The sequence below is a fragment of the Phoca vitulina genome, unplaced genomic scaffold (assembly GCF_004348235.1).
Source record: "Phoca vitulina isolate PV1807 unplaced genomic scaffold, GSC_HSeal_1.0 scaffold69, whole genome shotgun sequence".
NCBI lineage: Eukaryota > Metazoa > Chordata > Mammalia > Carnivora > Phocidae > Phoca > Phoca vitulina.
Genome location: NW_022589772.1, coordinates 4,347,564 through 4,368,819, shown reverse-complemented (window position 1 = coordinate 4,368,819; position 21,256 = coordinate 4,347,564). Strand labels below are relative to the sequence as shown.

Below are 21,256 nucleotides of genomic sequence, written 5' to 3'. Positions count from 1 at the left end.
CTGTGAGCTATTTCTAAAAGAAGCCGTATGGCAAATCATTTTGCGTGGCAAACAAGCACTTTTTCATTTGTATTTGTTAACCAAGATTTTATTCGGTTTTCTTAGATGGGGTGACAGAGAAGATGTTCTGAAGGACTGGATATTTAAGTAATCTCCGGACTGCTTTCTTTCTCAACCAGAGAAAGAATCTCACTAGATTGACCATGCACTTGGCAAATATTTATTGAATGCCTAAAAGTGCTGGCCACCGGGTCTCTGCCCTCTCAGAGCTCTCCAGTCTAATCAGGGAGACTGGGGCTGAGCAAATATGTCATTTTTATGCATGCAGTTGACTCTTGAACAACATGGGTTTGAACTGCACAGGTCCAGTTCAACATGCAAATTTTGCATCGTACAGTACTGTAAATGTATTTTCTCTTCCTTATGCTTTTCTTAATACCATTTCCTTTTCTCTAGCTTACTTTCCTGTAAGAATCCAGTATATCTTACATATAACATCCAAACTATGTGTTAATCAACTCTTGATGTTATCGGTAAGGCTTCTGGTCAACAGGAGGCTCTTAGTAGTTAAGTTTTGGGGGAGTCGATAGTTATATGCAAATTTTTCACTGTGGCGGGGGGCTGGCACCTGTAATCCCCAAGTTATTAAAGGGTCCACTGTAATGGCATGGAAAAGGTGAGTGCTCTTAATGTCCTCATCTCTAAAATAAGGCCAATAATAGGACCTACCACACAGGGCGGTGGTTGAGGATTAACTAAAACACGCATGTCAACAGATCGTACTCCAGAGACTGGTATGAGCTAAGTGCTTTGGTTGTTATTTCATAAGAGCATGGGGGAGGGCACAACTAACTGCCTGAAAGAGGTGGCCCAGGTCTGAGATGAGCAATGTGAGTTTTAAAAGATGAGTAGGTGTTCAATAAATGGACACATCAGGGGATGAATATTCCAGGCAGAGGGAGCTAGGTGCAAAGGAACAGAAGTACTAAGGACTTCTAAGTACTAGTTCTTGTTAGTACTTCTTAGTACTAAGGACTTCGTACTAGGTACTAAGTTCCAGAAGAATGGAGTTGGCATGGCGGGAGGATACAGTACATAGGGAGAAAGGATAAACGGTAGCAAACTAGGAAGGGAGCAGGTAAGGATCCACAGAGGAGGTGACATTTTGACTTGGTCTTGAAGGATGAGTAGGAGTCTGCCGGGCAAAGGAGAGGGAAGAACATTCTAGTGGTGGGAAGAGTATATACAAAGGCACAATGTTGTAAATGTGTATGAACTATTTGGGAGACTGTGTGCTGTCGCTGGAGCTCTGCATTTAAGGACTCCTGTCTCCCATGGAGAGGTTTCAGAGGTATCTGAGCTTGTTTGGCTGACCGGTGGGGTGGGCCCCCTGAAGTCAGTCTGCATGAGGGATTCAGTGGGGAACAGAGGCCGTACACAGGAACCATAAGGAAGAGGGATTAGGAGGACAGTCTCATGTCTGTCTTAGAGGCTTATACTCAGCACAGCCTCTGCGTCCTGGCAACGAAAGTACTGGAAATGGAACTTGAAGGATTCATTTCAATGCAAAAGTCCAAGAGACTCTGAGGCACAAGAAGACCCCTGCCTATGTGTTAAACTGGTTTCACGGAAGGTGGCAACATATAACATCACAGGTGGGGAGGGAGGGGAGCATTCTCTCCACTTGTGCACAGGATAAGGTGCCACTGGGGACTCCGGAGCACCACCACCACCATGCTGGCACCTCTAGGCCTGCAGAAGGAGCCCCACCAGCCATATCCCAGCGAGGAGTGGTGGGGAGTGTCAGGAGACGTGTGGTGATGGAAGCAGTGGGTGGCCCACATGAAATGACCTCTGGGACTTCCTCGGAATCACCCGGCTGTGGAGACTACAGAGAGGAAAAATCCTGCAGGAGGAGAGAAGGGCAAACACCAATAAACATGGGCCACTCCTAGGAGACCATATTGCCAGGATGTGGGTGATCGGGGCAAAGGAAGAGTGCCAGAGGGAGCCAGAGTGACTGGTTTAAGTTTTATGTGGTCCCCCCACTGGAGGTGGAGTAATGTGGGGATTTAGAGCCCACCGTTGCAGAGGAAAGTTTGCTGGGTTTTGTAAGGGCGGGGTGGGGGCAAGCTAACAGAGATGAGGGGAACTAGGTACAGCGAAATGCACGGTAAGGCGTGGGCCACCAGAGGCCAAAATTCGGTCCAGGTTGTAGGTCAAGGATTGTGGGTTTCGAGGCTCAGCATGGGGAAGTGGCTTCTCATGCACCTCCCACACCAAGGTAACACTTCTTTCCCCATTACCTTCAATCTTTTCCTTTCCATAGGGTCTCTCCCTTCAGGACTCAGACATGGCCAAGTATCTACCATATTTGAAATAAAAACTTTGCCAGGGCACCTGGGTGGCTCAGTCGGTTAAGCGTCTGACCTTTGGTTTCGGCTCAGGTCCTGATCTCAGTGTTGTGGGATCGAGCCCCGCATTGGGCTCCGTGATTAGCGGGGAGTCTAAATACCTTCTCCCTCTGCCCCTCCCCCTGCTTGCACATTCTCTGTCTCTCTCTCTGAAATAAATACATAAATCTTTAAAAACCCCCCAAACTTTCCTTTGACCCCGTATCTTTCCCAGCTACTTCCTTCATGTAATCTCTCCACTTTCTGTAATGAAGCTTCTCCAAGGAGTGGCTCTAATTTTTGTCTCCAATTCCTTACCTCCCCACTCACTTCTGGCTTCTGCTCCCATCACTCCCCCAACACGTCACCACCAATGACTTCTGTGTTGCTCAGCCCAGTGCACACTTTTGTGTCCTTATATGATCTGACGCTTAGGCTCTCTTGGCTTCAGCAATAGCACACATCTAATTGCTCTTAGGGGTTTGAGGCAACTTGGTTTGGATTAACATATATGACAAAACTCTCACCTTGTTCCCTGTGCAGCAGACTGAAATTGAGGCCCCCCTGAAACCCAAGTCAGTGGCCTTCTGTCCCCAATCTCTTCAGTGTCTTGGCCACGCCCTTCGAGAACATCCATGGTCATAAATGAACGTCTGCTAATCCCTTGACGTGCACTGGCTAGATTAAGCCTCACCGTGGGATTGCAGGCAAAAGGCAATAGCACCATATTTATCCCCGTTTCATAGATGGGGAGATGGGGAGATGGGGAGACTGACACAGCTGGGAAGTGCAGAGCCGGGATTAGAAACACAGGCAGGCTGACCGCAAAGTCCCCACTCTTAGCGAAGTTGCCACAGTGGGAGCGAGGGGGCATCAAGCTGAGTGTGAAACAGCCAAGCCCACCCATCGCCCACTACTTGGTCCGAGGTCAGCACCGACCAGAGACTCAATCACTCCCGCAGCATTCCTGCAGATGATTTTTCAAAATTAACTTTTTTATTAATTTAAAAATCCAGAAATACAGTGACTACATAAATAAGTACCCTATTTAGGTACATGTCCTGTAAGAAGAACAAAAGGCTAATACTGTTACTTTACGTTTACTCTTACTTGTTTACACGAGTTAACTAGAACATGGCTATAACTGCTAAATGGTGCTTATGGTCTTTGTTGTTCCAGGTGTTTATGATACAAATAAATACACAAGAAGAACCACATCCACTCCTCTCCTAACTACAGGGGACTCTGCCTCTTCTCCCCGTGCCCTACTGCCTATACCACACAGAGCACCGCAAGGTTTCTACGTTGGCCTAGCACAGCTCCCCAGCCCCTGCTTCACACAGCACATGGGCAAGGTGTGTCCCCGCACCTGGGGGCAGACGTCTATCTAGGGAAGCTCTCTGGGTGTTCCCTTATGGTTGAGCTTTCAGAGAACACCTGGGTGGGAAGGCTTTGGGGTGAGTCATCCAGAAGGGGAAATCACCACTTGGCTTGAGGATCCAGTTACTTGTTTCCACACTATGGAAATGCTGCCACCTCTGGGAGGGAGGCCGAAGCTACTTAGCAGCCTCGTCCCCAATAATGCTCTCTGGCCTCTCGGCCCTGGATGTCCTCCCTCCCTTTCCTGTGGAGCGTATGTATGAAGGGTTGGTAGGAGTCTTGTCCGGTGAAGGCCTGGCCACGAGGCGCCCCTGTATCTCTTTTAGGAGAACAGACTCCATTATGCCAGGTTGCCATAAAGATTTTTACATTTTTCCCTATTGGTGTCATCGACTGTAAGGAAAATAACGTTCCTCTCTCCTATGGTCATGGAGTGGGAAATACAGGATGTCTGCATCCTTGATACTTCTGAGTACTCATTAGAGTTCATTCAAGCCCCTCAGAAGGGATGAATCTAGAAGGCAGGCTTGAGATCCTTCTGGAGAATTTATAGTTTTGCCACAAAGATGATGTCTAAAGCCAGGCCTCAGAACGGTAAGTTCTGCTCTGGTATCGAGCTGTGAATAGACAGTTTCTGAGCAGCCTTCTCTAGGATTCATGACTCAAATCCCTGCTTGGTGGATGAGATGAGAATGGTAGGAAAGTTTAGAACAAAGATCCTTGTCAGAATATCCACTTCCCCATATGAGCAACAATTCTCCTAACTGAACAGCCAACCTTCAGAAGCTTGTGGGGACTGAGCCCCTTTGCAAAGTCAAAATGAACTCCTGTAATTGGAGAAGAAGGAAAACTGCCCTTTTAAGAAGCTTCTAGAATGTAATCATTTAACCTAAATTTTTGGACTACAGAACTCTGGCTATCAAGAAAATTAGCGAGTATTGAGCTCTTTGTTGGTGACTCTTATTGACTTGAAAACACAAGGTTTCCTTGTTGACTTCCATCCACCATTTTCTTCAACAATTATTTTGTCTTCTGTGGATTCAGTTTCTGAAGATTTTACTCAGTTCTAACTTCTTTACGGGGCCCCCCACAGGCTCAGGGAGAAAAGAGAAGTGGCATCACTAGGGAAAAGTTATTTATGGCTTCAAAATGAATGTGGCCATGAAATGGTGTTCTTATTCTTCACCCTGCCACCATAGTCGGTGACTTCAGCAACCACACCACTGACCTTCTGCTCACAATTCCTTCTTTATCCTCCTGGGTACCCATGACTTCAGAGCTACTTGGGAGCCAGGCGAGGGAAAGGAGGGGAGAGTCTATGCTGGCTTTGCCTCAGAAGGAAGGCGGCAGTTTAGTGTGTGTGTGCGTGTGTGTGTGTGTGCGCGCGCGTGCGTGCGTGCACACATGCATGCTTGCACACAGACGTGTGTGTCTGTGTGGATGAGGATGGGCAGTTAATATTTTCTTAAAAACACAAGACATCCTAAAATTCAAAGAGTATAATTTCATACACATATTTTCTCTGTACTACACAACTCCTACTAAGCAAATTCTCATCGGTTTTCTTTCACTGGAGTAACTTTCTAGATAGAAACCCTAGGGTTTGGTTTACTCTTTAACCTGTGAAGAAATGTGATTCTCCCAGAAACTAGAGCAGTGTTGCGGTGTTCTAGCCCTCCTCCTCCCACAAATAACTCAAGACTCTTCTAGTCTCTTTGCAGGAGGTGTTTAAGGACTGACACACCACTCCACATAAAGGAGCAAGTTATGCTGTGCATGGCGTGAATAATGAACTGCATTTGAGTTTGGGGTTTTAGGGCACTGTTGACTTAAGCAAAATCAGCCCGCAGTCCAGCTGCAGCTTGAGTTTTCTTGCTTTACCCTCTCCAATACTGTCTGTCTCGTCTAACAGTGGCCCTTTTCAGACCTCTCCAGGTACAAAACCTTGACCAAATCTTCAAGCTCTGTTCTGCACACACGACTTGAACACATCTGGCTGATCTGAGCTTCTCCTTCGGTGAATATCTTCCACTGGCCTACAAAGCAAACACAGAGTAGCCCAGACATATAAGAGGAGGGCAGAGCCAATTAGGAGTGTAACCAATCTACCCGATCCTTACCCGCTCGCTCACCGGGGGGGTGGGGTGGTCGGAATACAAACGTCAGGTGGTTTCAGAACAGCCCTGCAAAACACATTTCTGGGGACAGATATGGAAAACGGGCCACGGGGTATTCATTTCAATATGCAGGATTTGTAAGAATCCCAAGAATAATATGTAACGGCCTCAAGAGTCAAACCTAAGTATTATTCTTGGAATTTTTGCAGTATATGTACGATTTGTGAAATGCCCCACTATCAGGTTGTGAGCTGTTTAGGTGGCTCACTTGGGACCAGGCCAAATAAAGCAGTACCTGTGTGTTACTGAGGCTTTGCTTACTTTTTGGGGGGCCAGATACCAGTTTAGGGGACTTGATTATTTACTGCTCTTTTCTCTATCCATGCCACCCTTTGCTAACAACTGCCCACCTCTGTTTTCTCCTATGCTCACATGCTGTCTTTACACCCCCTTTGGCATCCCTCAATCCCCTCCTGTGCTATCCCTCCCATTCCCTGTTTTTTCCTCTCCCTCCAGGGACGTGCCCATACTTCCAGCCTGTCCTTACCAACTTGCCTCTTCCCCATTCCATCATGCTAGTTGAGCAAACATTTTTGAGTTCACACCCTGTGCTGAGCACTGACTGGTAACCACTCTAGATCATCCTTCTTCTGGACCCATACCTTCTCGGAGTTTCCTGATCCTCAAGTGGCAAGATCTTCCTTCTCCTGCTATCACCTTGCCATGGCAAATAACCTTTGTAACAAACTGCCCACCCCGGATATCCTCTTTGGTCTTTTGATTCCTGCTCTCATGGTGTTACAACCTGGGGAACTCCTAGTCCAAAGTCAGTGAGCTCCTCTTCATCCAGAACCTATTTTCAACCTCTTTTCTTTCCCTGGCCATAGAAGATCATGACCCTCTTTCCTTACAGACTCGATGTCTCCACTTCCTGTCTCCCTTGGATCGTTCACTTTTCTCTGTTCTCTCCAACTCAATGGGAAAGGAGAGAAGGGTCGGGCAAGGAACCGGCTTCTACCAAAGCCCTGCTGTGTGCCAGGATCTGATGGCCTCATGATAGAAAGGGTCAGGCTTGTTTTTCTTTGTCCCCAGGTGTCCCTGCAGGGTCATCTTAGTCCCCACTTCCTTTGGCGCACACAGCTGGAGGCACACACTGTCTTCTTCCATTATACACCCCAAATCCTGTTATGAACAGAGAGTCTGTTTCAACCATCTTTCAAGCCCCCCAGTGCCCAGCGCAGTGCCTTGCTCATGGCAGAAACAAAAATGTGTTCTTTGAAATTAATTGGTAATTTCAAAAGTCACATCATCAGTACCAGATCCTAGACTCTGCCCCCTTTGTTCCTTACTCACATGTAAGGACTCCCAACCCCTCGTTTGAATTCTCTCCTCCCTCACGTTCAGTTTATCGTCCGTCAGTCTCCTACAGAATAAACAAGTGACCTCATCAACCCTATTTCCCGCTGCCCATAGGATAAACTCTTCTCGGATGACCTTTAAGTATCTTCATCTAAACATGTTCCAAGTGAAACGGGCTTTTCCCCTCAGTACCTGCTTATTCTCCAGAGTTTCCTGTTAGCAAATTAACACTATTCACCAAGTCTATAAAGTTGTTACTGTTGGAGTCATTCCAAACTCACTTCTCTCTTTGTAGCGATCCTGATGATTTAACCTCAGAGGTGTCCCTCATGGTGACCTCTCCTTCCCTGTCTGACCAACCTAATACAGTATGAGTTGTTTGTTGTTGCTGTTGTTGCTGTTGTTTTATGCTATAAGAGCTTCCTGATTCAGAGTACCACCAGCTACTTATCACTGAGAGTTCACTTTTCACTCCACACAGTGGGCACTCCATTCTAAAAAACAGATGTACTGCATTTCTGTTAACTTCTATTATAAAAGAATTAAAAGATATATCTTAGTTTCTAAAAAAATAAAAAACAGATCTGCATGCATCGTGCACTTGCTTAAAACCCTCCCCTGGGGTTCTCGGGTCTGGAAAGCAAGTCCAACTTCTCAGCATGGCATACTGGGCTCTTTGGAACACGGCTTCATCAAAGTAGGTATGTAATAAATCCGCCTGAGGGCCAAGAGACATCTTTCCGAAGCACCATTTCCATCTCGCCAGGCCATTTGTGAGGCTACAGCAACTACCCACGCTACTTGCCTTCTCCGTGAACTCCTCTCTGGCTTCTTCCAGGGCCGTCCACCCCCACATTTCTTGTTCGCTCTTGTCTGAGTCTTCTCTTGGGCTGCACCCTCTCACTGAACGGATTTCCTGACCTGCAGCCCCATCACACCCTTCTCTTTCAAAACACACCTCCTCCCTGAAGCCTTCCTTGACTAAGCCTGCCTGGCTCTCGTCTCATTGTTCCTTGCAGATTTCCCCTGAGTATTTAAGTATTTAACTCTTCAGAACTAGACTGATTCTTAGAGAAGTCATTTTCATGTTCTGTCTTGCCCATTGGCATTCCCTGTGGATAGAAATTCTGGGCCTTTTATTTCTTCAGAAGTGCTCCCCACCCCCCACCCCCCACCCCCAATATCTAGCAGTGTCTAGTCCTTAGGCTCCACCCTGCATAGAAAGAGGGAGAGCTGCAGGTATGCCTGAGTGAGTGCCTGGATGCTTTTAAAGAAACAGGACCACTCAGGGGCAGTTCCACAGAGTCGCACAGAGCTTTGCTGAATTGGGATGCGTTCACTTTCTCTCTCTCATCCCTACCACCAGAGGACTTATCCTTCCAGATGGGACGTCTCCACAAATGTACCAACCAGCCCCGGAATCTTGTGAGCTTTCTCTGACCCTCTGGAGACTCTGGGGTTAGCAGGGTTCATTGAAGAGAGTCAGGAAACCTGGACTCGAGGTAGCTTATGCTCAGACCACATCTGGATTTGTCTTCAGATCCAAGCTTTTCAGCTCACATTCAGACACCCCCTCCGCTGCTAAGTCCCCCCCCGGAGAAGAGACAGAACATCCTCTGATGTCGACACTGAGCCCTGCTGACATTCACCGAGAACGCAAAGGCACTTTATTGGGGGCTCTGCTACATGGAAGCCTGGAGGTGTTTTCCAGAGGAGGAAAAAAAGACAGGTACCACTTACTCAGGGTCGTCCTGGTCACCAGCTTGAAGTGATGGAGTTCCTCAAACATCCTTTTGGAGATCTTCTCAATATGGAAGTGCTGGAGAATGCCTGGGGCCAAGTGAAAAAGTGGGGCAGGTGGTCAGGCCCTCTCTATCTGGAACCACCCCCCCCCTTTTTCTGCTTGGGTTGAGCATATCATCTCATTACAGGGGCTTAGGAGTATCGAGCTGGGCTGTGTAATGTGCTTAACCAGGAACTTGGATGGCTCAAGGGTTATAATTGACTCCATCTGTTTCCTTGGCTCACTGGCCTCCCCTTAGTTCTCCAGAGGATAAAGATATGGAAGATAGTGTTGCTGACCATGGGACCCCCCTCCTAGGGAAAGCCACATAGAATCAAGCAAGGGTGCTGGTGGGAGTGTCTCTACCACCAAAGGCGGCATTGGAAATTTCTGCTCTTGCCCCCGGGTCCAGGTAGATTATGTCCCTGCCAAACTACTGGGCTGCCCTTCTGGCCAAGCAGTGAGACAGCCGTGGGACTGAAGACAGGAGAAGCCATCCCTGTTCCCAAACTCACTGAAAAGCGTATTTTCCTTTGGGAAATATCCACAGCATCTTTAGCTTTCCCTTACAGAAAATGGGGAAAGTCAAAATGGGGGGGGGGGGGGGGTACCCACCGTCTCCACTTTGCCTGAAAAGTGATTATTGGAATAACACTCAAACGGAAAATGACCTTGCAGTTAAGGAGCAACAAGTTACCAGCCTACTTAATCCTCAGGAGGTCTAGAGAGGGCCACGTAATTGAAGCCTGGGTGTTTCTCTGCTCACCAAGCACAGTCCTTGGCTGCCCAGCACTGAATAAGAAGTCACTGAGATGCTATACCAGCAAGCCAAAAAACCTCCACATGCCTCTAGGGAGTGAGAGGTGTGGAGCAAAAAATAGTGGGTCCGCTGCTACGGAAGCCAACAGAACAGGGCTTAGTCCTAGATGACCAGTTCCAGAGGAGCTAGGGAGTTAGAGACGGAAAACCAACATTCCTAGGTATAGTGCAAAAATAAACACAGATGAGAAATATGTGTGTTTTGGCATATTTTTTCAGGGGTGGGGAGGAACTCATTTTTTCAGGCAAAGAAAGTCGGGAAAAGGGGGAGGAAGGAGCCCCACTAACACTCGAGCAGTTGTTTCTCAAAGGACAGTCCAAGTGCCACCCAAATTAGAATCACTGGCTGTTTGGGACACACGGAGGTGCTCGCTAAGGCCTACTGACTTCCCATCTCTTGGACGGGCCCAGGTAGCTGCGTTGTAAACCAGCTCCTTGTACGATACCAAAGCAGAATAAAGTCTGAGCACTCTTGAGCCTTAGGCAGGCGACAGGAGAAAAAGGACGTGCATTATTTCCCAAGTGAAATCTTACCTCTTTACTTGGATTCCTAGAAAAGTTGACCAGACTAGATCAACACTAGCCTTGTATCTAGATGCAGGATGGCTTGAAGAGCTATGGACCACAAAGAACACAATGTAGCTTGCTATGGCAGTCAGTGTGAGTAATCACAAAAGGAATTGGATGGACATAATGACTGGGATTGTCCCTTTGGTGAGACTCTAAATCTTCTTGAGGGCAGGGATGAGGTTTTCAATGTATCTTACCCCAGAGTACATAGCATGATTTGAGAGACGTAACTTCACACCACATGCATGGATTTTCATGTTGGTTCAGCTTCGTGTTGGAAAGAATGGTAGGCTATAATCTGGTTGGTCATGACCTTAGCTGCACATTAGACTCACCTGTAGAGACTTCAAAACAAACACTTATGCCAAGGCCCCATTCCTGGCCGATCCATCGACATCTCTGAGGGTAGGGCCCAGGCATTTGGTATTTACAAAAACCTCTCGCAGAAGATTCTGATGTGCAGCCAGAGTGGAGAAGCACTCCTCCAGCCTTTGTTGGTGTGAGAAAGACAACAAACCCCAAGGGCCAATGCTTAGCTTTTTGGACAGGTCATGGTTGAATTTAAAGGTCATAATCACAGATGTGTTAGTCATGTTTCTGAGCAATCAGGAGAACTGAGCCAAACAGAGGAATAGGTTGAAGCAACATTAAGGTGAGTCTCCCCCTCCTTCCCTGTTCCCCCACCCCTTACAAAAAAAAAAATAACAAGGATTAATATTGTCTTGCTCACCCTTCCGGATGGTCCAAACGTGGACCTCTACCTGAGGTGGTCTCTCTGTCTCCAGGGCTATTTTTCTGGTGGTCTCCCCATCCTCCATGAACACAGACTCATACACGGGCATTGTTTCTTCTCCACAAAAGTAGCCCTTGCTGTCAAAGTTTTGGCCTGGAAGTTCTTCTGGAATCAGGAAGCAAGCAGAGGTTTGTAACGGCTTTCTAAAACCAGAAGCGAACTTCAGGCATCTTGCTGTTCATAACACCTCACACTCATCCAACATGGACAGTCAACAAGGACATTCTCACGAAGATAGAAGTCCCACCCAATATTTCCTTGGCTCAGTTTAGGCTGCCCTGTAACAGCCATCAAATCACAAAGGGACACATGACCTTTCATTGAAGTCCACATGGCGAAAGAATCCACAGCTCCGCAGAGCCCTGACCCATCAAGCAAACCGGATCCACCCACCGCCACAGAGGAGGGGACCTTCATGAGGAAGAAGAATGTGGCCAGGTACAAATCTCTGAGGCATTTCAGGGTATATAGGATTTTGCATGCTGGGTCCCGATCATGGTCTGTTTAGCTCGGTGTTACCAACAGAGACCCAGGAAATGGGCTGACAGAGCGCCCTGGTTAACTTCCCTGACATCACTTAGGTCTACTTAGAAAACATTTATGACACTCACTTATGTGCATATACTTGCCCAAAGGATCTATCCAAATTGGCTTGACATTTCTGAATGCTCTTTGATTTGTTTGTAAGGGGAACGATAATACCGGATCAACACCAGTGCCAAAACCTAGATGTCAGATTAGTCATATGTACGCTATGCCAAATGAACGGTTGGGACACACACACACACAAAAAAAAAACTGGTCAAATCCCTCAACTATGGATCATTTAAAGTATAATCTAAACTGTTGGATTTCAGCTTCCAGGCATAAAGATACCAGCCCCCTCATACTTCCCATTCCACTCCGCCCTCCTCTTTCCTCAGCCCCCAACCAAAACCCCCCAAAAACAAACAAACAAAAATGAAAACAAAAACACATACAAAAAAACACAAAAAACAAAAAGCAAAAAAACAAAAAAAAAGAGTTTTTCTCCCATGTGGTTATCCATGAGTTAAATTTCCTTGCTGGCTTTGTGATCTGCACCCTCTTCAGCTGTGTCTTTAAAGTGTACACTCAAATCAGGAACAACAAAGAGAAGCCATGGACACCCCAAAACTTGGAGTATGTGCAAGAAGTCATCTGTAAGATTATCTGATGAAACCACTGAGTGCCGGGTACGTTGGATCTGTGACTCCAGTTAGGGACTCATTGTTAGCCAATTGGATGCATGTGGACCACAGGTTGGAATCAAATTGCTATTGCACATCTCTTGCTGACCTGATTAGCTTTCCCACCCCCACCACCATTTTGGCAGTGTAAGGACAAAACCAGTCTTCTCTTGATGATTCCAGGTTGGACTTCTCAGTTTGCAGGTCCCCTTGGAATCAAGCTTCCTTTCTCCTTTTGTCTTTTGTACTTATTTAATTACTTGGTGGGCCAGGCTTTTTTGGTAATATGTTAGTAATTAAGGGATGTGTGCTAGCATTTTTCAAGTGGGAGGAGTGGGTCTCTGGGTATACAGGGACCTCTATGTCTTTATCACCTTTAGAATGAGAGCTGAGTCAATTGTTAAACTTTTTGCCCCGGGGGTGCCTGGATGGCTCAGTTGGTTAAGCATCCGACTGATTTTGGTTCACATCATGATCATGGGATGGGGTCCTGCGTCGGGCCCTGCAGTCAGCTCAGAGTCTGCTTGTTCCTCTCCCTCTGCTCCTCCCCCTGGTCATGCTGTCTCTCTCTCTCTCTCAAATAAATAAAACCTTAAAAAAATTTTTTTTCACCAACTTAATACTGGCTACGGCTATAAATGCTACGTGATCTCCATGTTGGCACTGTAAATACCTGTGATGTGCTAAAAGTTCTCCCAGTGTCCTGAAGAGTCGCCTCGCACCTCCCCCCACCAAGAGCTTAATTTACTCAGCAGCAACCCCCACACACACCAAGAGCTTAATTTACTCAGCAGGAGGGCTCTACAAACAACAAAATCCATCAGTGACTCGACCCTGGTTGGCGTCTGAAAATATTAAGAATAAACAAAGTATGTCTTTCAAGCTACCCAGTGGGCGACATCCTCCTCATTCCACACCCTCCACCTCAAGGTGCTTTCTGATCTTCCGATCGTTCCAGGTTCACCTTGTTTCCTTTCCTTCCAAGGAAGCCTGCTATGCTTCAAGTTATTTCTGGCCATTTCCGCTTCCCTTGAGAATGCTTGTATCCCAAGCTCTCCAGAACTAAGAAATTGAGAAAGCATTTCCTTATGGAGGTGGAGATGACTGGTGACATATTATCCCTGCCCAGGTAACTTTTAAGTCTCAACAGGGTCGTTTTCTGCTGTAAACCAAAAGGAGTGTGTAATTATGGGAATTCCAGATATCGGGGAGGTGTGGTGAGGGTGGGAGAGGAGTTGGGGAGCCTTCAGGCAGTGGAAGTCATACACAACCCTGTAGGTGGCCACTGGTGCACAAAGCCAGGCCAGCCTCTACCAGAACAAGGGCAAGAGAGAGAAAGAAAACTCCCATCCTTTATTTTGGCCCTCACTTGTGACTGGGGGAGCCTGCAATCATTTGTTAGAATGAAACTTTTGGCTGGATCATCAGTGAATTCTATTTCTCTCCCCTTCTCGACACAAATCTTCTTCCCTCTTCATTCTTTGTCCCTTTTTCTACGTCGTGTATTGTTTTCTAAGAGGCTGAGGATGTCATGATCTTCCCCTTTCTCGCTCCTTCTATCACTCAGGACTCTACTCAAATATTGCTTCTTCAGAGAAGCCTCCCCTGGCCACTCTTTTGAAAGTGCCCACCCTCCCCTTCTTCACTGTCCCCTGATCCTGCTTGGTCTTTCTTCACAGTACCCATCACAACCTAAAATCACCTTGTTGTTTGTGTTCATTGTCTTTCTTCTCCCGCTAGGATGTAAGGATGATGCTGACAAGTGGCCTTAGTTAACTGGCTTGTTCATTCCTCTCAGTGCCTAGAACAGTGTCTTGCAGACAGTAGGCACGTAATACGTATTTCTGGATCAAATGCATGAGTGAGGACATGTTCCCTGATGCGCTGAGGTTTCTGAGGAGCTGGAACAGGTGCCCTGGTGTCTGTGGATGGTGACTCTTGGTAGGCGGCGTGACTATCAGGTGTCAATTTGCAGACACCCCTGTCTGCCTCGCTGAGAGACAGGTACACAGAATGGGACAGAGACTGTCTCCTGCCATGTTGCTCCATAAGTTCTGTATCTATCTCCACACCCCCGAGCAGGGTGGCAAAGCCGCTCTTCTAGAGAGACAGGTTTGGTCCATCAGACTCTTTGACATATTGCCAGTTGGGATTCTGGAGGGCATTTCTTTAAACAATAACTTCTTCTTCTAATTACAAAAGTAATACGTGTTGTCGAAAACTTGAAAAATGCAGACAAACCAAAAGAAGAAAATGAGAACTACCTATGGTTCAATCATCCAAAGATAGCCATCATTAACAGTCTGCCGTATGCCCTTCCAGCCTTTTGTTTTGGCCTAAGTGTATTATAAACACTTTCTTTTTTAACACAAGTGGAATCATATTGTTTTGTAGCGTGCTCTTTGTACTTAACCGATCTGTCACAAACATCTTTCCATGCCATTAAACCTTGGTCTACGATGATTTTTGCTGGCCGTATAATATGGCATGGTATGGCTATACCATCATTTATTTAACCATCCTTGTTCTGGGTTCAGTTGATGGGTTCACTTCTTATTTGAATCACCTGCATCACTAAAGGCCTAAGCATACAATGAAATGGGATTTGGTCTGAAGGGCTGAGATCAAAACTGGAATATTACATAGTGGGGATGCTCAAAAAAATATATGTTGGCTAAGTTTGTGGTTGCCTGCTGATCATGAGGAATTGCCTCAGCTGAAGGAATACATGATTTAGCTCTCTGCCTACTTTGAAAAATTTTTGGCTTTTCGTATGTGTTTACAAAACTACACGTAGGCGTAAGAAATGATAGATAAATTCATGTGCAAGGAACAGACTCATTCATTCACTCCTAGAATGTTGGAGCTGGAAAGGCCCTAAGAAAGCATCCACTCTAATCCTCTCGTTTTTCAGAGAAGGAAACTGAAGCTCAGAGAGGTGCAGTGACTTTTTCTAGGTCACACAGGAAACCAGTGGCAGAGCCAGGATTAGATTTCTTGATTACCAGTCCCCAGTGCTGTCAACCTCAACACTACAGACTATATTTTTATCTACATCATAGGCGTTAAAGCCACTATTTAATTAATTTGTTTTTTTCTTATCAGTTCAATATTTTCTACTGGCCTAGAAAAGACAATGGGCTGTAAGTGACCTGAATTTCAAACCTTGGGTTTCTTATCGATTTGCGTGACTCAGGGCCAGTCACCCAATACGCTTCAGTTTTATCTTTAATAGAGCAATAAGATCATTATAAAATTGTAGCTTTGGACGGGAGCTTGGAGATTAATTGTTCCAAGCTTTCCATTGTACCGATGAGGCTGATGAAGGCCAGGGAAGATTTGTCACATTTCTAAGGTCACACAGCAACCTTCGCTCAGGCCCAGAACCCATGATCCTTCCACCCTACCTCACCTGTCTCCTGTCCTGTCTCAAAAGGGTCATGGATGTGACTGTGTTTGATGAGTTAAACGGTGACATCAATGATGGGTGCTACTGTTCTTCTGTATAATCCTCACAATCCGATTTCTCTGTAATTTAGAAAAGCCAGGCTGAAGTCTGGCACTTAGGGCTACGTGGGACCAAAGGTGTGGTAGACACGGGCACACCCCCAGTCTATTTCTGAGTAGTAAGTTTCTTCCAAGGAATCATCTTATCAGCCCTTCAAGAGAGGGGAGAATGAAGTTCATTGTTAGAACTGGTATCATTACGATGCTGTGACAGGTTGATTAGGTTTTTGATGCTCAAAGAACAATGAGAAGGACTCTGTGGGGATCTCAGTCAACCAAAGGCAGGGCTTCCAACCAACGCACCTTTTGCCTTTTTACCTGGACACACCTTGCAGCACTTTCCATCTATTTTTTGCGGATACTTGCAGGGGTATCGATTGGGGCAGTGGATTTTCTTACACTCTTGCTTGGTGATATTACAAGTGCACAGCACACACTCCACAACGCCAAACGCCCGGAGGTTCGGGTGCCAGGACTCGCCATGGGAGTAGGTCTTTCCATTGGAAACACACACTGGAAGAGAACACAGGACTGGAAATTAAAGGCTAGGGAGCTGAAATGGGCCCCTGTGCTCAGAACCCAAGCCCTGAACCCCTTAAGACATCAAGCATCCTTTGTCCTTTTTGTGGCTGTTGGATGTACGCTGACAGAGCAGCCTATGTAACCAAAAACAAAAACCACCCCCCCCCCCCAAACCAAAAAACCAGCTCAGTTCCTGTTCTACCATTAGCAACTACTCAGGTCCTTTAGCAGTGACCTCTGGATGCTCACAAGTGCCCAGGCCATTGTGAGCCGTCAAGAAATATTTCTGAAAGTGGAAGAACGTACCAATGGATGAAAGCAGAGTTCCATCTGCCCTGGGTACCTGATAAGGAACCGCTAGTAGAATTTAGTGTTAATACCTGCAGTTTCACAAAAGAGCTGTATGGCCCAAGTGGATAGGCTCCTTGGCATGAAAATTTCCCAGAGACATTGGCTGCCCAGGGAGGCTAGATGCAGAAACTATTGCTCTTCCCAAAGGGCCAGTATTTCCAGATCCTGAAAGCAAATCCTTTCAGAATATCACATGCTACGAGAGTCTGATCCACCAACACAGATGGGTATGGAGTTAATGGCGCTGGCCTCCCATCTGGCATGGTAAGGAAGGCGCTAATATGAGATCAAGAGGGAAAGGATCATGAAGGAAAGAGCCTTCCGTGCCTCTAATCTTCAGGCAATGTCCTCTGGCCCCCACCTCACAGTGGCTGTAGAGATTCCACAGCAGTGAATCACTGCCTGTCCTATAGATGGTCTTTGGTGGTCTCACATTTGTTGGGCCAGAAGTGAAGTCATAGGCTCCATGTTTTCTAAGGCGCCTTGCAAAGAGCAAGCATCTGAAGAACTGCAGGCCAAGGGGCCTATGAAGGGAAGGGGCCACAGGAACATCCTCTAATGTAAACCAACCAAAACATATCCAGCTCCCACTGTAAGACATGGAGCTAGGCTCCAGGATAAGAACTCCACTGGGTTGCAAACGGGGAGGGCAGAGAATAAGTTCTCTCCCTTTTTGAAAGTGCTGAGACATTCTGGAGATTTTAAGCCATGACTGGGACCGGGTGTGTTTCTCATTATTCCCATCACCTCATCATACCCAGGGAGACCTGTCGGCATCCCGATCAACAATATCTCTAGGGTGGGTTGTATCACTTGAGGCGGGGCTAGGCTGGGAGAAAGAGCCCCACTTGGGGCGTTTCTAGGAACTGACTGATTTGGCCGCAAGACAACGGCCTCAGAGGGATGAATCATTGGGCTATTTCTTTCTCATCAAGTCCACTGGGTCACATTTGGAAATATGGATGATGTTGGCTGCTTTTTCCTGTCCTTTGCAAGTACTGCTAGAGTTCTAGGCGCTCTAGCAGGTCAATCCATGCAAAGATTTCCAAGAACCCAAGAACCTAAATGAGAGAATTTCCCAAACTGACAGGGAGATAGAACAGGGACTTGACATGTGGACTGTGAGGTTCAGGGCTGTGGATGGAATCACGTGACAAGATAGGCCAGATGTGTTGTTCTCTCTCCTGCCCCCACCCTGCCTCTCTCTTCCCTTCTAGACAATGTGATCAAGTGGGTACATAGTCTGCTTCAAGCAAATTTAGGCTGGAGTCAAGTTCAAAATGGCGGAGTCCTATCACTTCTCCCCTTTGACTCAAGCAGGGGACCAAGCAGATGCATCTCAGAGGGCCATGTCTGTTAGCAGGAAAGCTAAGGAGAAGGACAGATAGGACCCCCAGTGTTATATAGCCGGGTTCCCTCTCCCCTAAACATTTGGACTAAGAGAACAATCTAGACTGGGTGAGAGCCTGCACTCTGAGATGCAGGAGTGAAAGGTCAATGCTCTAGAGGGAAATGCAGCCTTCTCCCCACCAACAGACTCTCGAGATGATTCTGTATCATCCAGGTGGGGCATTGAGAGATGAGGGTGGGGGCAAGTGATTCTCCAGTGAACTATAATAGGTCAGGAAAGAACCACTGCATCCAAATCAATGGGAGCAATGAAAAAATGTAAACCAGCTGGGCCTTTTGTATGACACAGAGAAAATCAAGGGATGAGCCTCTGCCCTGAAATGAAGAGGCCTGTGGAAATTATGGGATTTAGGATTTTCAAAGTCCATTACCCCACAGGTTTTTTTAAGGCTTTGAAATACTTTCAGAGCAAATGGAATCTATTGGAGACAATTTAGGACTGAAAATCAAACTGCATTTTTACCTCCTACACCTCCGCATTTCATAAATTCTTATCAGAATGCCTTGGAATTTAAAAATAATACATTTCAAATCAAACCCAGATCGATAGTAAATATTTCTAATTCTTCTAATATATCACTATTTTTTATTAAGAGTTTTATTTTGTATGTTCTTCTTTTAAACCTGTTAGTTTCAAAAGCGATTCAATGTTTTTTATCTGTAATCTGAAATTTACATCTAACTCTTAACAGATGTGATCAACTAGCTTTGGTTTGACCAGCTTTGTTGAGATTTATCGTAGGAGTTCTTTGTAACGGATTGTTTTTCACCCGTGTTATTCAATCATTTGGTTTAATAATTTATTACTTTTAACCCGTTCAGGGAACTGGCTTTGATTTGTTTCTCCTTTAAAGGAAACAAAACATGTTTGTGGTTTCATAAAAGGGAACCAGCTGAGCTCTTGCTCTGAAGAGCTGGTTGACAGGATGCCTAAAAAAGTAAGAAGCAGTCAATTGTTTGATTGAATTTCTCCTCCCCCCGCCACCCCCGCTACTGGGGTGAGGGTGGAGGCCGGGGAGCTCTGCGCAGGAAGGTCTGGGGCCACGGACGTGTGTGGGTGCCTGCCTGCAAGCAGCTGGTCCGCCGAGTGGGCTGCATGTCCCTGTTAACCTGATCAGTCCTCGTGGTGCGCCGCCAGGAGGTTTCTGGATTTCTTACTGGATTACTCATTTCTAATGACAATCGTCTCATGTGAATTAGAATCTCTGAGTGTGGGGCCCGGAATACGTATCTTTAGGAAGGGGCCGGGGGAGAATCCCGGGTGCCCTGAGGTATGAGAATTGCTATTTCTAAGGTGTGGGGTTAAGAGTTTCAAAAGCGGCTGGTGCTGAGTACCTGTGAATATCGGGTGCCCAACCGGAAAACAAACCATCTCTCTTTCCGTTAACGATCCAAGGAGCTTTCCCCAATGACCTGCAACCCCCTAGGGCAACTGCGGAAAAACGCTGGGGGCTGCATCAGGTTCACTGCTTTCTTGCCTTTTGTCCTAAATAAAGACAGATACACCTGAAGTAGAAACTAAGCTCTTTGGGCTGTGTTTAGGGAAGTCCTGACGGTCTCTTGGAGTCGCTTGTCCACACTCGCTTGGAGGCTTGATGGTTAAGTGTTGCTCGTGTGACGGTCTGATATGCACAGGACACAGGGCCCTTTCCAGGTCCAGCCCTCCAAAGACGGGGGTGGGGGCAGCGGAAGTCCTGCTGCGGAAGTGGTACCAAGGGAGCATGTCCCTTACCTTGTCCGTGCTTGTGTTTGTTGTTGATGACAATCTGCACGATGGTGCCCGATGCTTGCTGGGAATCCATAAGAGCTCCTCGGTGGCTTCTGGCCCCAGGAAAGCGGGGCAGACCTCCAGCCTGTCGGCTTGGTGGAGGGTCGTAGTGAGAGCGGTGGTAGGAATGTCTCTGTAAAACAACAAGGAAAAACTCAGTCCCCCAAAGCCATCAGAGAGAAGGCAGGAAGGGAATGACACACACATCGAAGCCGTTTGATGACTTCTAGCGATGATCTGAGCTCTCTGATCTTAAATTAACTACATGTCCACCCACACCGGTAGCCACAGAGGGATATGAAGTAAGAACAGCCTTGACAGCACGCTGAGATTTCTCTCTCTCCTTGCAGAAGACTGGGCAAGCTTCACAGACAAACCTCGGAGGGAGCAAACAGCCAAAAAAAAAAAAAAAAGAACGGAAATAAAGTGTCCGTCCTGCCCCCAAGAATCTTACGTGTAAGAGTTAAGGTATTAGCCTGCAAGGCAAGGCAGAGTGGGACAGAGACCACGGGGGAAGTAGAAATTGCTATGCGAAGTAGGAAGAGAAAGAGAACTGGCTGGAGAGGGTTTGTGACCTGGGCCATGACGGGTGGACAGGCAGAGTTGATGGGGAATATTCCAGGCAGCCATTTCCAAGTTGAGAAGGTGTAGCAGAGAAAATAGAGTCCATAAAAGGGAACATTTGAAGGATAACATTCCAAAAGCGGGTTGCAGCCAGATCATGGAGCACTTGAAATGACAGGCTAATAAGGGGTGAGGACTTGGGGCGCCTGGGTGGCTCAGTCGTTAAGCGTCTGCCTTCGGCTCAGGTCATGATCCCAGGGTCCTGGGATCGAGCCCTGCATCAGGCTCCCTGCTCGGCGGGAAGCCTGCTTCTCCCTCTCCCACTCCCCCTGCTTGTGTTCCCTCTCTCGCTGTGTCTCTCTCTGTCAAATAAATAAAATATTAAAAAAAAAATAAGGGGTGAGGACTTTATTCAGTATGCTACAGAGGTAAGGGTGTGGGAGCCTTTGAAGGATTTTTTTTTTAAAGCAGGGAAAGAGAACTGTGTTTCCAAGCATTGATCCTTGATTATGTATAGGGTGAACTGGATAGGAGGAAGAGATGGGACCCAAGGATAGTCCCGATAAGATGCACTGAGACTCAGGGGCGTCTGGGTGGCCAGTCGTTAAGCATCTGCCTTCGGCTCAGGTCATGGTCCCAGGGTCCTGGGATCGAGCCCCACGTCAGGCTCCCTGCTCAGCGGGAAGCCTGCTTCTCCCTCTCCCACTCCCCC

The 21,256-nt window shown here is 46.8% G+C and overlaps 1 protein-coding gene across 5 annotated transcripts in view; it reads right to left on the bottom strand.

Moving 5' to 3' along the window:
• Positions 1–3,367: 3,367 nt before the first annotated feature.
• CHRDL1 (chordin like 1) overlaps positions 3,368–21,256 on the bottom strand; it is a 112,787-nt gene continuing 94,898 nt past the window's right edge. For 3 of the 5 annotated variants that reach the window (XM_032392773.1, XM_032392775.1, XM_032392774.1), the window contains exons 8-12: positions 19,945–20,113; positions 16,233–16,442; positions 11,152–11,319; positions 8,990–9,079; positions 3,368–5,809 (exon numbers count right to left, since the gene is read on the bottom strand). In XM_032392773.1, the coding sequence (XP_032248664.1) occupies positions 5,679–5,809; positions 8,990–9,079; positions 11,152–11,319; positions 16,233–16,442; positions 19,945–20,113 (768 nt within the window). In that variant the 3' untranslated portion in view covers positions 3,368–5,678. The remainder of the gene's footprint in view (positions 5,810–8,989; positions 9,080–11,151; positions 11,320–16,232; positions 16,443–19,944; positions 20,114–21,256) is intronic. The other 2 variants (XM_032392776.1, XM_032392777.1) reach the window with 1 other exon arrangement.